Raw genomic sequence first — 16,379 nt, 5'->3', positions numbered from 1 at the left:
AAAATTGAAAATAAAATTTACCAAAAAAAAAAAAAAAAAAAGAATATTTATATGACTTTGATCTAGTCTTACTGAGAACTGGTCCAATTTACGTGTGTATTTTGTTTAGACAATTCTTTTGTGGTCCTGAGTTCTTTTTTCCGTTTTTTCCTTGATATTTACATAAAAAATAGTTCAATCTTATATGCTAAAAAGAAGGGAGACTGTTATATATATACATAAACCACGTCCTACAGCCTAAAATAGATTTAAATCTGGTACAAAAAAATAGGCCTATTTGAGAGTGGGGAAAAAAAACTCCAGCGCCACACCTTTCTATAATTACAAATATTAAAAAAAAAAAACTTGTAAATTACATTGTAAAATACATCAACAGTTTTATCAATACTCCGAACCCTGACGAGATACAGAATAAATTAAGGAAATTAGACAATAAATAGAATGTACACTATAGAGAAGGTAAACAAAATGATTTCTGTGTGTGTGTGTGGGAGGGGGTAATAAATAAGAAATAAATATAAATAAATACCTTTAAATTAAAACCGGGGAGGGAAAAGGACAGTGACTTCACAAGCGTCTTTTTCCCTCCTGGGACAGTTAAAGAGACAAATGAACCAATCATTTTCTTCTGAGATAATAATTAAAAAAGTCTCTCTTATACAACTTCGGAAGTTACCTTAAGAAATAATTTGTGAATCACTTGCTTGGTCTTAGGACACCCCAAAATAGAAATAATAAACAAGAGGACTAAAATCATGGGAATGAATCGAGTGATATAAAAATATAGACAGATATCATGCACAGTCCTCGTAAACATTCTTTTGTTTAATATTTTTTACAAATCTTCAGTTTTACCTCACAGGGTTAAACAGTACAAAAGATATAAAAAAAAAAAACCGCAAAAATTGAGACCTCGTACGATAAAAATATAAGATCAAGGTCTGAATTCTTGGTTAATATGGCATTATAGCAAATTAGCACAAAAAGGAAAAACTATCATTCATTAGATCCTGTATTCAAGGCGTAACCGGTGGGAACGAGGCAAAAGGGAATTTACGTCCTTGTGAGAACCTACCATTAAGATCATTATCGGGTGCGATGCTCTGCCTCTAGTAAACATCTGCAATAAGACACCACAGCTCACACAAATAATCTAAAAAACATAATATATTCATCTCTATGTATAAATAAATGGACAAAAAAAAAAAAAAGCTACAGTACAACAATACAAAACCCCCTTGACCATATTTGTTTACATATATTTCTACAAAATATAGTCTTTCTATCTTGACAAGAGTGTATTGCAAAATCACCACCCAATTTCTGTTCACCATCTAAAAAAAAATTAAGAAGCACGGGGCAGACACGCACGATTAACCTCTATCCTCATGGTTTTAACATGAACCACTCCTCACACAACATTTCCAGCAATCAGCCCGTAGCGGGGGACACATACCAAGCACACACACGCACGCATGCGCGCAAGACGAGCACCACAGGGCCAATCGAACAACAACAATAACAAAAAAAAAATTGAAGCTTCGTGACAAGGTTGGGATAAGGGGATAGCAAAGGGACGGGGTCGGGACCAGCCCGAGGTCCCACTAGCACGCCATTCATTCTACGCATTCGCGAATACATCTCGGAGGGAAAACAGTAAGGTATATCTGCACTTTGCCCCCTTTTCACAGGCTCTTGTTTTCCGGCCGGTGCCGCTGCTCCAGCAACTATTAGCGTTACATATTCATGCTATTTTACTCCTTTCACCATAAAAATATATATAAAAAAAACTCAAACATTTCCCTTGGTCCACTCATTGAGTTAAGGCTCACAACAGCAATTTATCCCAGTTTTTTTTTCTTTCTGGACACTTTTAAGTTAATAAGTGCACTAAATCTTTAGAAGGGGAAATTGAAGAGTCTCTTAGGAAGTTCAAGTCGCCACGTTCTCACCCTATTGCCTCGCCCGAAGGAGGATCAAATTCACTCGAAGATAATCACAAAGGTTCAGGTAAACACTTTTAAGCACATTGTTCTGGACACAGAGGAGAGACGGGTCACTTCAAATTGCAGAGATTTTTTAGAATAAACTATATTTTTCTAGGATTTTTGCACTTTTTTTTTCTTTAGAGTAATGTTCTGGTGTATTTTTATTCCTGCAGATTATAATAAATACATTGGATGAGTAGCAACAACTGGTTATTACTAATACACACGTATTTGCAAACTGTCAACAGCAAAACCAATTTATGTTTTGGGGAGGATGGTGCTAAATCAAGTGGCGTTCTTAGCAAATCATAAAATTAGGCTTTCATGAACAAACTTCGGCTGAGGGAGATTAGAAGATATGAGAAGCGAGTTAGATTACTAAAGGGATTATCTTTCATCCATTCGGAAATAGGAATTGAAGAAATAATAGCCAAGTTTTGTAAGGCTTTCATGAACAAACTTCGGCTGAGGGAGATTAGAAAAAAAACCAATAGACGAAGTTTTGTAAGGCTTTCATGAATAAACTTCGGCTGAGGGAGATTAGAAGACATAAGATGAGAAGCGAGTTAGATTACTAAAGGGATTATCATTCATCCATTCGGAAATAGGAATTGGAAAAAATAATAGAAAAAGTTTTGAGAGAGTATTAGTTAAAATGCTGAAACTAGGAATGGGATTATCATGATATTTTGCTCTATGTTAATTTAAAGGACACGTTAAGTCGTCAGATTTATTTGATTTTTAAAATCCATCGTTCAAAGTCTATACTAAATTACAGTTTTTTAATAGAAGTTGTTCAAACAGTACGTTCTTCTATCAATGTCGTTCAAAGTCTATACTAAATTACAGTTTTTTTTTTTTTTTTAAACAAATTATTCAAACACCAAGTTCTTCTATCAATGTCGTTCAAAGTCAGTACTAAATTACTGTTTTTCTTATATAGAAATAATTCAAACACCAATTCTGTCAGTTCGAAACGACCCATAAGAGAGACAAGAGGTAAAACGAAGTCCAACGAGTCGTTAAAAGTACATAGATCGCGTGTGAAACTTATGAAAAAAAAATAAAAGGAGTCCTTGTTAAGTAGTGATTACATCCAAGAAACTTGAAAAAAGGTAAAATTGCAAAGAGTTTGATAACTATTGCCCCTATCGTTTACAAGATCTAAGAATAAGAAAGACCTAAAACACCCAGAGGAAAAAGAAGAAACTAAGGGGGGGGGGATGGAGAAGGAGGAGGAGGAGGAAGGAGGGAGTTTGAGGAGAAGGAGGGGGGAGAAGAAGCTGGGTTCCAGGTCCGGGTGTGAGAGAGCAGCAGCCCTTTTCCGGGCGGTGGGCAGCGGTGACCCACATGAAAAGTGGGTCGGCGACTCTCTCTCTCTCCGCCCCACCCACCTTCTCTCCCTTAACCCCCCTCCCCCCTTTCTTCTACTCCTCCGTTAGCACCCTACTCCTCCAGTTTCATGAGTCTTCTTCATTCTTTCTAGAATCACTTGACACAATTATGACGTTGTTTGGATCCAATTTGGACGACTATCAATGCATATCACTTGAAAAAAATTGAGAAAACCTCTCAAAATACCTACTCTGGATTCGAAATATTAATAGAGAGAGAGAGAGAGAGAGAGAGAGAGAGAGAGAGAGAGAGAGAGAGAGAGAGAGAGAGAGAGAGAGAGAAGGGGGACTTTAAGGGAGAAGGGAGGGAGGAATGGAATCTTCTATCCCTGGCTGTCAGCCCCACAGCTTTCACTTAAGGTTTAATCTATGTTTCTTTTAACTTCCAAAGCACATGTCGAAGACCACGGCCAATGTCAAGGGTGAGGTAAGCCTTGGATTGGCTGTTTCTCTTGCTCTGTATATTCTTTCGCTTGTCAAGATGTGAGGTTTAAGAAGGTACTAGACAAATGTATAGAAAAGGCGTCCCTTATATGGGAATTAAGAAGGTACTAGACAAATCTATAGAAAAGGTGGAATTTAAGAAGGAACTAGACAAATCTATAGAAAAGGCATCCCCTATATGGAATTTAAGAAGGTACTAGACAAATCTATAGAAAAGGCATCCCCTATATGGAATTTAAGAAGGCACTAGAGAAATCTATAGAAAAGGCATCCTCTATATGGAATTTAAGAAGGCACTAGACAAATTTATAGAAAAGGTGTACCCCATATGGAATTTAAGAAGGCACTAGACAAATTTATAGAAAAGGCGTCCCCTGTATGGAATTTAAGAAGGCACTAGACAAATTTATAGAGAAGGCATACCCCATATGGGATTTAAGAAGGTACTAGACAAATCTATAGAAAAGGCATCCCCTATATGGTATTTAAGAAGGCACTAGAGAAATCTATAGGAAAGGCATCCTCTATATGGAATTTAAGAAGGCACTAGAGAAATCTATAGAAAAGGCATCCTCTATATGGAATTTAAGAAGGTACTAGACAAATTTATAGAAAAGGCGTACCCCATATGGAATTTAAGAAGGCACTAGACAAATTTATAGAAAAGGCATACCCCATATGGGATTTAAGTAGGCACTAGACAAATTATAGAAAAGGCGTCCCATATATGGGATTAAGAAGGTTCTTGACAAATTTGTAGAAAAAGTGTCCCATATATGGGATTTAAGAAGGTACTAGACAAATCTATACAAAAGGCATCCCATATATGGGATTAAGAAGGTACTTGACAAATTTATAGAACAAGTGTCCCCTATATGGGATTTAAGAAGGTACTAGACAAATCCATAGAAAAAAAAGTGTCCCCTATATGGATTTAAGAGGGTGTTAGACAAATCTATAGAAAGGGCGTCCCCTATATGGAATTTAAGAAGGTAGTAGACAAATCCATTGAAAAATAGTGTCCCCTATATGGATTTAAGAGGGTGTTAGACAAATCCATAGAAAAGGCGTCCCATATATTGAATTTAAGAAGGAAGTAGACAAATCCATAGAAAAAAGGTATCTCTTATATGGGATTTAAGAAGGTACTATAGAAGAGGCGTCCTGTATATGGTTTTTAAGAAGGTACTAGACAAATCTATAGAAAAAAAGTGTCCACTATATGAGATTTAAGAAGGTACTAGACAAATCTATAGAAAAATAATCCCCCTCTATCCCATGGACTTGAAAGTGTGGAATTTAAGAAGGTACTGGACAATTCTATAGAAAAACCATCCCTTACATGAGATTTAAGAAGGTAGTAGACAAATCAATTGAAAAACATCCTCTAATGGTTTTGAAAGTCTAATGTTTAGATTTCTCATTACATTTTTTTTTATTTAGAAACAAGTATAGTAGATGGGACGTCCATTAAATAATATAGTCATGATAACAGAGTATGGAGTTTTTAAAGTAGTCACAATAAGGGGGGTAATTAGCGGGCTAGTTATAAAGAATGATTTCATGGAGGACGAATTTTATGATATGATGGGCCTTATAGTTTGCATCTCACCTCTACAATATTTATTATTGAATAAATACGAAATAAATTAGACAAAAAGAAGTAAGGAACGAAAATCTATTTTTTTGTTGGATCTTTTCATCCCTACCGAAGAACTTGCCAAGTGAAGTTTAGCTTCAATCCCGAGCCACTCGTTTATGGATTTGGTAATGCTTGAGCAGGTGAGCCTTCTGTCGAAATGCTTTGCCACAAGTCTCACACTTGAAGGGTTTCTCGCCGGTGTGAGTACGGAGGTGGACCTTGATGTTGGATTTGTTCAGGAAGCCACGATTGCACACGGTGCATCTGTGAATGGGTTTGTCTTTGGTCCCCTCAGTCGTGATGGGAAGTTTTGTACTTTTGTTCATGCGGTTTCGGTTCTTGTGTTTCAACCCGGGGAAGTCCAGACCCAGTTTAGTCGAGGACAGATCTGTGGACTCAGGTGAAGCCAGCTGAGTTTTATCCAGGTAAGATCGAGAGTCGTATTTGCCAGTGAGTAGATCATCAGTAGTAGTTACTGCGAAGTTGGTAGGGTCAGTGGTGTGGGGCATGGCATCTTTGTGAGAGTAATAGTTGGCCCTAGCAAACATGGGATCTGCCTTTAGTAGCCCTCCTCCACTGCCCACATCCTTCAGTCCTTGTGTGAGGCGGGCTTGAAGTATGGGCATGGATAGTTCATGTTTGTTATAGTGGGCGTCTGACACGAGACCTTGCAGGTAGTTGTTATTTGTGACGGCACCAGCTGCCAAGAGTGAACTCAACATTGGCGACTGTGTAGGGGTGCTGGCGTACTCTATGGTGCTGTGTGCGATGGTTGTGGTCGATGGCTGTTGCACTTGAGAATGCAATGAATGTGGCGACAGTCCCGTTGGGGACATGGTCGAATTTATCAATGGATCTGCAGGTTCCACTTTGACGCCTCCACTCATACTGGCAAAGAATTCTTCGATGTCCTGGAATTCTGTTGGGTTGATTGACTCGAGGGTTTCTGATAACATGAGGCTGTTGATATTTGTGTTGATGTTATTATCTGCAATTGCACTGCCGATGATGGAAGCGATGTCATCAATCTCCTGCGTAATGGAGTACCCGTGATTGGGCGGCTCGGCTTTTATCGTGGCCGAGAGAGGTGACGTCGTTGTGCTGACCGGCTCGGGTGTGCCGGCGTACCCCAGGAAGGTGTTGTTATTGGTGATGGCGCCTTTGTAATGGCTCCCCGGGGAATTGGAGGACGTCGAAGAGCTGTCATGGCGGGACGATGCTGATGTGTCGGGCGACGCCGTCAGGTAATCCAGGGGTTCTAAGGGCTTCAGCTCCGCGAAAGTCGAATTGGGTGCTGGCAAATCTCTCAGAAAGGAGTCCAGGGTGGTGTCCAGAGGATCCATCGTGGACTTTGGATCTGTAGCGTGTGATCCGTACCGAGGCTCAAGGAGATCCTCGTGAGCCCACGCCTGCACACCATCGGGCGAGTCCACAGGCTGCGGGTAGAATTTCATTTGGACTCTGGGTGGTGGGGGCGTGAGGTCTAGTAGTAACGTAGCCGTGGCTCATGAAGGGTGAAGGGGGAGAGGAAGATAAGAGAGGAGAGAATTTGTCTTCAACTGCGACACAGCATCATAAGATGATTGGCGGTACCTCCCTCCACACACCTGAAATGCAGGGAAGAAAAAACAAAGCGTTAACGACAACAGAGGGACAGAAAACAGAAGGTGGGTGTTTGCACACACACACATACGTAAGATTAAGAAAGGCACTCGAAATGTGTACGTCCATTCTAGAAGACAAGGAAGGGAGATCACTCTATAGATAGAAACTTTAGCACATTCATAACTATTCAGGTTATGAAAAGGATAGCGACAGAAAAATCAAGGATTTGGAATTTAACAGTTTGAAAAAAGACAAACGAAAAAAGAATTTATTACTCCCTGTTGTTACTAAAAATGTATTTGAATTGGCTATATATTTACTTCATACTACTCGGGGCACATAAATAGTGGTATGACAATTGCACAAGAATTTTAAATTAACTAGAAAAGAGGTTCAGGATAGTCCTGGTTGCGTATATAATTTGAGAATGGGATAATGTCAAAATCTTCAATAAAAATGATCGAAGTTTCTGATTTCACTGTCAGGGAAGTTGAATTTAGAAATGTAATTGCTATAGGCCACAGTTTATTAGTGCTTTAGTAGAAGTTTATAAAAGTATATGGTAGATTTAAACAACTTGTCTTTTCAAATATTAAAGTTCATATATTTATATAAGAGGCTTCAAGAACATAGTAAATTTGTTGTCTGTTCTACAAATAAAATAAACTCATAGTATCATTACTCTTCTTTTTCAAAGCAAAGAAGTTATTTCTGATTGTAACACATTTAAGCCCAAAGAAATTATAGCCTTGATTCTTTTTCACGTCACTGCTAAAATCCTGAAGTAGTTGAGCATTGACAGAAGAGAGAAGAATTAACATATAGTTATCACAGTAGGTTATGAAAATGAAAGGAGTATACACATTTTCAAGATAAATACATAAGAACACAATGAAAAGCTTTATAAGAATACATATGATTAAATTATATATATATATATATATATATATATATATATATATATATATATATATATATATATATATATATATAGGACATCAACAAATGCTGCTTGAAAATGAACAGAGTGGTAATGTGCACATACTGTAATATACACTGTTAAAAACCCGTAATTTTAATCGGAAATTCTCCGTAAAAATAAACTGTTCTCAGCCGTATTTCAGTAAAATACAGTCGACCGTAATATCTACCTAACTTTGTTATTATCTTTTACGGGTTGGTGACCGTAAAATCACTCCTTAACGTGAATATATACGTTTTTAAAATGGTTAATACCTGGCAATATTTATTCCAGGATTTTTACGGTTTTTTACGGCAATTTTTTAACAGTGTATAATGAATGAAAGGAAAGGAATTTAGGACAGATAGATAACTCAAGCAGTGAATGATAATATTCACTATTGTTATGTAGATTGCATGCAGTGAGTGCATATTGCATTGTGCATTTCAAATCTAGTACTCGTATTATTATTTGATTGCCATTGCAAATGTTCTGGTTATTTAGGACTGTGTGATTTAGAATATTTTGATTGTGGAAGGTGAATTACTGTGAATTTATCAGCTTAAGAGAAAAGTATGCTTTTCTGTGAAATACTAAAGGAAATATCAAAAGCACACACCCTTTTGATTAGCCAGAATATTTACATAGTTATTACCGCATCAAGCAATAATTATTGAATTTAGAGCCACTAAAAAGAAGACGAAAAGAGATCATGCAATTGTCAATATGAAGAAAATGCAATGAAACATAAAAAAATAGACTGCAGTCTGAGCAAAAAAAAAAGAAAAAAAAAAAAGAAATAGTTTGATGTATGAATCTCATACTAGACAGGTAAGTAAAGTATGTATATACATTTTCCAAAATGTCCAGTGCTCATGCATGATATACATTTGATGTTCCACATTCACTTTCAGTTTATTCACATTGTCCAAAATTTGAAGAAAATGTAACAGAACAAAATCTCATACTAGACAGGCAAGTGAAGTTTGTATGTACATTTTTTCCACAATGTCCAGTGCTCATGCATAATATACATTTGATGTTCCACATTCACTTTCAATTTATCCACATTCTCAAACATAATAAAATGTAACAGAAGTGTTTAAGGTTGTGCAAAAAGTGTGAATTATGATTGTTAAATTTTTTTTTGTGTATCATGTTTGTGAAAAAGGAAATAATTAACGATATTTCTATTATGTGTTATAGATTAAATGAAAAAAATAATTACATTATAATTGGTTATAGATTATATAACTTAGTATCTCATATGTTCGAAATTAATATCAAATAGGTAGGCCTACACTTGATGAGTTAAAAAATATGCCTTAATAGATTTTGAAGCAAATTTAGTTCATGGTAAGAGTGATTTAATTGTGCCACTCTCATAGTGGGAAATATTAGACAAAATATACCTGATTGTCTATTATAGTGGGAAATAAAAGACAAAATATACATGATTGCCTATCATAGTGGGTAATATTAGACAAAATATACATGATTGCCTATCATAGTGGGAATTAATAGACAAAATAGACATGATTGCCTGTCATAGTAGGAAATATTAGACAAATTAAATATACCTGATTGCCTATCATAGTAGGAAATATTAGACAAAATATACCTGATTGCCTATCATAGTGGGAAATATTAGACAAAACACATATACCCCATTTCCTAATAAAACTAAGGCTATTTGGCAGACTTCACAAATAGACCTTTTTTTTATGAAGAAAGTATGATTTTAATTACACTCAAGATCATTCCTACATCCACAGGCTTGTATAAGCATTTAAAGTCTACTCAAATCCAAAAGACAGAAATCTATCCATTCATATACTTTAGAATAATCTTCATGAACTCCTGCCTAGCAAATACTAGCACTCAGTCGTTTTCATAAAGGAATTGTAAATCATCAGCTTCTTTTCTCTTTTAAGATATTTAGTTTTTTTACTTAAGAAATGAAATTATATATATATATATATATATATATATATATATATATATATATATATATATATATATATATATATATATCAAAAGAAGGGAGAAGTATATTTCGATTTAATCTTATTCTTAAATAAAACCAAATTTATAGTTCATAATTATAAACAAAGTACAAATGGGAGTTTTTTAGTATAATTTTTTTTTTCTTTTTTTTTTGTAGGCCAAGAATACATTAACTCTTAGCAAATAATCAAAAGTTGAATGTGATTTTATTACCGCCCAGAACAAGGTGTTAAGCTATTCTACGTTTAATAATAATCATCAGAGGTAGATATCTATTTTGTCAGCACGTGCTACCTTCTATTCATCTTCATAATTTAAGGTGAAGAGGAAATGTTAGTTTTTATTTATGGACGTATGAACCATTTATATTCCCTGAGGAACACCAGGAGTAAATCCTAGCTCCTAAATCCAATAAGGAGTAATAGTAATCCCATGTTTAGTAATTCCTTTGTTCATACCCAGAGTAATTCTTAGCTAAATCCAACTTGGAGTGATTCCTTTGTTCCTATCTAGAGTAATTCTTAGCTAAATCCAACTTGGAGTAATTCCTTAATTCTTTTGTTCCTACCTAGAGTAATGCCTAGCTAAATCCAATTTGGAGTAATTCTCATATTTAGTAATTACTTTGTTCCTACTTAGAGTAATTCCTAGCTAAATCCAACTTGGAGTAATTACTTTGTTCCTACTTAGAGTAATTCCTAGCTAAATCCAACTTGGAGTAATTACTTTGTTCCTACTTAGAGTAATTCCTAGCTAAATCCAACTTGGAGTAATTACTTTGTTCCTACTTAGAGTAATTCCTAGCTAAATCCAATTTGGAATAATTCCTTTGTTCCTACCCAAAGTAATTCCTAGCTAAATCCAATTTGGAATAATTCCTTTGTTCCTACCCAAAGTAATTCCTAGCTAAATCCAATTTGGAATAATTCCTTTGTTCCTATCCAAAGTAATTCCTAGCTAAATCCAATTTGGAATAATTCCTTTGTTCCTACCCAAAGTAATTCCTAGCTAAATCCAACTTGGAGTGATTTCTTTGTTCCTACCCAAAGTAATTCCTAGCTAAATCCAACATGAATTAATTCCCATGTTTAGTCATTCCTTTCTTCCTACCCAAAGTAATTCCTAGCTAAATCCAATATGAATTAATTCCCATGTGTTTCATTCCTTTCTTCCTACCCAAAGTAATTCCTAGCTAAATCCAATATGAATTAATTCCCATGTTTAGTCATTCCTTTCTTCCTACCCAAAGTAATTCCTAGCTAAATCCAATATGAATTAATTCCCATGTTTAGTCATTCCTTTGTTCCTACCCCTAAAAAACAAGGTTGTCATTGCTAATCTCTAGACCACGAGGCAACGTCATCACTTGTGTGAAACAAAACATTAAGGTTTGAGAGAGGAAATCTCACATTACATATAGAGTCGAGGTTAACCCTCTAACGCAAATTACAACTGGCGTCACTAATTATCTTTTTCTCTCCCTAGTGTTATGGGAAAGTTATTCCCTTTATTGTGATTTTATATAAATTTGGTACAACTGGGAAATCCTTTACGACAGAATAGGGATATCTAGATTAAACTATATCTAGGTATTTCGTTTTGTGGTTGTGATGCTTAGCAGAGCTGTATTTACCATAGTCAATTTTTTTAGCGAGGCAGATTTGTACCGACTCGCAGCGGTGCTCTTTTAGCTCGGAAAAGTTTCCTGATCGCTGATTGGTTGGACAAGATAATTCTAACCAATCAGCGATCAGGAAACGTTTCCGAGCTAAAAGGGCACCGCTGCCGAGTCGGTGCGAATCTGCCTCTCTAAAAAAAATTGACTATAGTTAGTTTCAAAGGGGGACTTTCCTTCTCATAGCTCCTCCCAGCCTGACGAAGGGGTTCACCCGAGTTTAGCTGTCACTGCTAGGGTGCCACAGCCCCCCCCCCCCTTTATCCACCACAACTGCAGCTTCATATACTGAATGATCTTCCTAATTGGGTAGTTGAATCAGTAGAACTTCAAAAGTTCAAAGTTGGAGCAAATGTTTTTATGTTGACCAGGCTGACATGAATCTTGTTATTGTTTATATATGACATATCTGTTTTTGACGTTGTTAATAGTTTATATAGGACATATCTGTATTGACGTTGTTACTGTTTTTAGAATGATATATTGGTAATTTATTCTCATCATTTGTTTATTTCTTTTTTTCCTTTCCTCGCTGGGCTATTTTTCTTTGTTGGAGTTCTTGGGCTTATAGCATCTTGCTTTTCCAACTAGGGTTGTAGCTTGGCTAGTAATACATACATACATATACCAAGGCACTTCCCCCAATTTTGGGGGTTAGCCGACATCAACAAATGAAACAAAACAAAAAAGGGGACCTCTACTCTCTACGTTCCTCCAGCCTAACAAGGGACTCAACCGAGTTCAGCTGGTACTGCTAGGGTGCCACAGCCGCTACCTCGTTGGTTACCAAGGCGAAAACATCCGGCCATTGAAGATAAGAAGTCTTACTGCCCTCTTTCATCAACCAACCCAAACGTAAATAAAAAAAAAATCTCGGAAGATAAGTCATCATAACTATATAGAGGCTGATGCTCTCCAGATAACGAGCGACGAATAGACTAGGAAGTAAGACACAGATCGTTGTAACTGATATCATTATTCACGGTGGAGGAGACGTTACAATTTTTGCATTCGGGGTATCGAGGTAAATGGGTCGAGCAACGCGAGAGACGCTCTGTTTAGGTCAAATCACCCGACGGGAAACTAGGTGAAGGCCACTGTGTGGTCTCTTGGTCTCTTAAGGGGAAGTATGCAGTTTAATTAGCTGACATCTTATTATTATTATTATTATTATTATTATTATTATTATTATTATTATTATTATTATTAGCTAAGCTACAACCCTAGTTGGAAAAGCAGGATGCTACAAGCCTTAGGGCTTCAACATGGAAAATAGCCCAGTGAGGAAAGGAAACAAGGAAATAATGAATAAATTAAAAGAGAAGTAATGAACAATTAAAATAGAATACATTATTATTATTATTATTATTATTATTATTATTATTATTATTATTATTATTATTACTAGTGAAGCTACAACCCTAGTTGGAAAAGCAGGATGCTATAAGCCCAAGGGCGCCAACATGGAAAAATAGCCCAGCGAGGAAAGGAAATAAATAAACGAGATGAGTATTGAACAATTGAAATAAAATATTTTGAAAATATTGATAACTTTAAACAGATAATTCATATATAAACTATAAAAAGTCTTATGTCAGCCTGTTCTACATAAAAACATTTGCTGCAATTTTGAACTTTTGAAGTTCTGATTCAACTACCCGATTAGGAAGATCATTCCACAACTTAGTCACAGATGGAATAAAATTTCTAGAATACTGTGTAGTATAGAGCATTTTTATTAAGGTCTTTTCTCTTGCAGGACTTTACTATAGTACAGGAATTTTTCCTTCCATAAAATCTTGTATTAGGGGTCTGATTTAGTTAGTTAGTGGGTTAAAATTCAGCTTTTATGCAATTGTATTTTTTTTTTGTTAATGTATAAATATATCTTTTCGTTTTCAGAAGCGAATATTAAAACATCGAACAACAATTGACGAAGTAGAAATAATCTTAATAACTATTTTCATTATTGCAAATTTATTTGATCGGGTAATGCAATTTACTCTACATTATCACTGCACCTCTCTCTCTCTCTCTCTCTCTGGGATCAATTGTGTTCACTATCTTTCTCTAATATGGGAGAGTTAGATATAAATTAGTTAAGTCTCTCTCTCTCTCTCTCTCTCTCTCTCTCTCTCCCTAGTATCAATTATGTTCATTATCTTTCTCTAATATGGGAGAGTTAGATATGAATTAGTTAAGTCTCTCTCCTCTCTCTCTCTCTCTCTCTCTCTCTCACTAGTATCAATTGTGATCATTATCTTTCTCTAATATGGGAGAGTTAGATATAAATTAGTTAAGTCTCTCTCTCTCTCTCTCTCTCTCTCTCTCTCTCTCTCTCTAGTATCAATTTCGTTCATTATCTTTATCTAATATGGGAGAGTTAAATATGAATTAGTCGAGTCTCTCTCTCTCTCTCTCACTGGTATCAATTGTGTTCATTATCTTTCTCTAATATGAGAGAGTTGAATATGAATTAGTCGAGCCTCTCTCTCTCTCCTCCTCTCTCTCTCTCCTCTCTCACACACCACACACCCACCCGTAATGCCTATTGTTATAAAATAAATCTGACCGAGGTGGCCTTGTGATAGATGTTCTCTCTCTCAGCTTAGGGCGAGTTTGTCGAACTCTGGTCTTCACCTTGTGGATAGATCAGATGTCTCTTGGAACTTGGGGCCTCAGAATGAATATTGGGAGCAAGTGTGGAAACTGGATTTGCCTAGAGTAACTGAAGCGGAACGCGGGTCTGATCAACGCTTTCCAGGAGCTGCTGGACCAGACGTCCCAACTGTATCCTTAGAATGAATCTGTTTGAATACCTCACCGAAAGCTCACTAGTAGCTTGTCCAACCCTCTAACATAGCCATGCATATCTATGTTGTATTTAGCGCTTTTATTGTGTGTTGAGGCTTCTTTTTTCAATATTTCTGTTTCTCCCATTTCTGTTGGTTTAGTTGAAGTATTTAATAACTGCACCTGCTTTATATCGTTCTATTCTACCTCCATTCCCATTCCCATTCCCGTTTCCATTCCCATTTCCGTTCCCGTTTTCATTCCAACTCCTGCTACCGTTGCCATTGCCATTCCTGTTCTCGTTTCCATTCCCATTTCCAATATAGTTTCCATTTCCATTCTTGTTTCTATTCCCACTCCCATTCCTATTCCCATTCCCCGTTTCCATTCCCATTCCCATTCCCGTTCTCGTTTCCATCCCCCATTTCCGTTCCCCGTTTCCATTCCCATTCCTGTTCTCGTTTCCATTCCCATTCTCGTTTCCATTCCCATTCCCGTTCCCATTCCCATTTTGCTGTCACTTATTGGAGTAGGGTAACTACAAGGTTTTCCCCATTTGGACTCATGAATTTAAAACGGCCAATCTGGCTCCAAAATTATTATTATTATTATTATTATTATTATTATTATTATTATTATTATTATTATTACAAGCTAAGCTACAACCCTTATTGGAAAAGCGAGATGCTATAAGCCCAAGGGCTCCAACTTGGAAAAATGGCCCAGTGAGGAAAGGAAACAAGGAAATAAAAACGACAACAAGAGAAGTAATAAGCAATCAAAAATAGAATATTTTAAGAACAGTAACAACATTAAATTAGATCTTTGATGTATAAACTAGAAAAAGAATGTAGAATGTATTGAAAAATACAAGTTGGGGATTAGCACCAAAATTATAGATCCAGTCAAATGTAGATTGTATTAGAAAATACAAGTTGGGGATTAGCACAAAAATCATTGATCCAATCAAATGTAGATTGTATTGAAAAATACAAGTTGGGGATTAGCACAAAATCATAAATCCAATCAAATGTAGATTGTATTAGAAAATACAAGTTGGGGATTAGCACAAAAATCATTGATCCAATCAAATGTAGAATGTATTGAACAAGACAAGTTGGGGATCAGCACAAAAATCATTGATCCAATCTAATGTAGATTGCATTAGAAAATAAAAGTTGGTATTTAGTATGAATAAAAGGTCATTGACATCATAGAATTGCTTTTCATGACGGTTCATTCATTTGGATCAAGGTCGTAAGGTCATGAATCAATGTCGTTAAGAAAGAAAAAATTTCAAAGAAAAATAAATCGATTATGGCAAAAACACAACGGGAGTTTGTACCGAAATCAAATAGAGCAGGACTGCCCATTAAGGAGAACTTGTGGAACTATTTATTATTATTACTTGCTAAGCTACAACCCTAGTTGGAAAAGCAGGATGCTATAAGCCCTAATGCTTCAACAGGGAAAATACTCCAGTGAGGGGAGGAAATAAATACACTACAAGAGAAGTAATTAACAATTAAATAAAACCGTAACAAGAAAATGAATCTCATATATAAACTATAAGAACTTTAAAACCAAGAGGGAAAGAATAAGATAGAATAATGTACCCGGGTGTACTCTCAAGCAAGAAGTTTATTTGCCATACAGAGGCAAATTTCTTATCAGTAGATTACAGATTTGAGAGCAGTGTACTTTAGCATACATAGATAGCTTGTGTTTGCAATCCTTCTTTCTTTCTTTCTTTCTTTTTCTTCTTCTTCTACATGTCAGTGTATCCTCCGTTGCAATTGTCCATTCAACGATGTTTATTTTTGTAATCTTCATCAATTTGTGATGCTTATTTATATAAACTCCAAAAAAT

The 16,379-nt window shown here is 35.9% G+C and overlaps 1 protein-coding gene across 2 annotated transcripts in view; it reads right to left on the bottom strand.

The window, feature by feature from the left end:
* Positions 1-3,588: 3,588 nt before the first annotated feature.
* Positions 3,589-16,379, bottom strand: part of LOC137647161 (ichor-like) — a 127,855-nt gene continuing 115,064 nt past the window's right edge. For both annotated transcript variants that reach the window (XM_068380440.1, XM_068380439.1), the window contains exon 4: positions 3,589-7,075. In XM_068380440.1, coding sequence (XP_068236541.1) covers positions 5,564-6,922 — 1,359 coding nt within the window. In that variant the 5' untranslated portion in view covers positions 6,923-7,075 and the 3' untranslated portion in view covers positions 3,589-5,563. The remainder of the gene's footprint in view (positions 7,076-16,379) is intronic.

The sequence above is a fragment of the Palaemon carinicauda genome, chromosome 9, assembly GCF_036898095.1.
Source record: "Palaemon carinicauda isolate YSFRI2023 chromosome 9, ASM3689809v2, whole genome shotgun sequence".
Classification (NCBI taxonomy): domain Eukaryota; kingdom Metazoa; phylum Arthropoda; class Malacostraca; order Decapoda; family Palaemonidae; genus Palaemon; species Palaemon carinicauda.
This window is presented reverse-complemented; position numbering and strand designations above follow the sequence as displayed.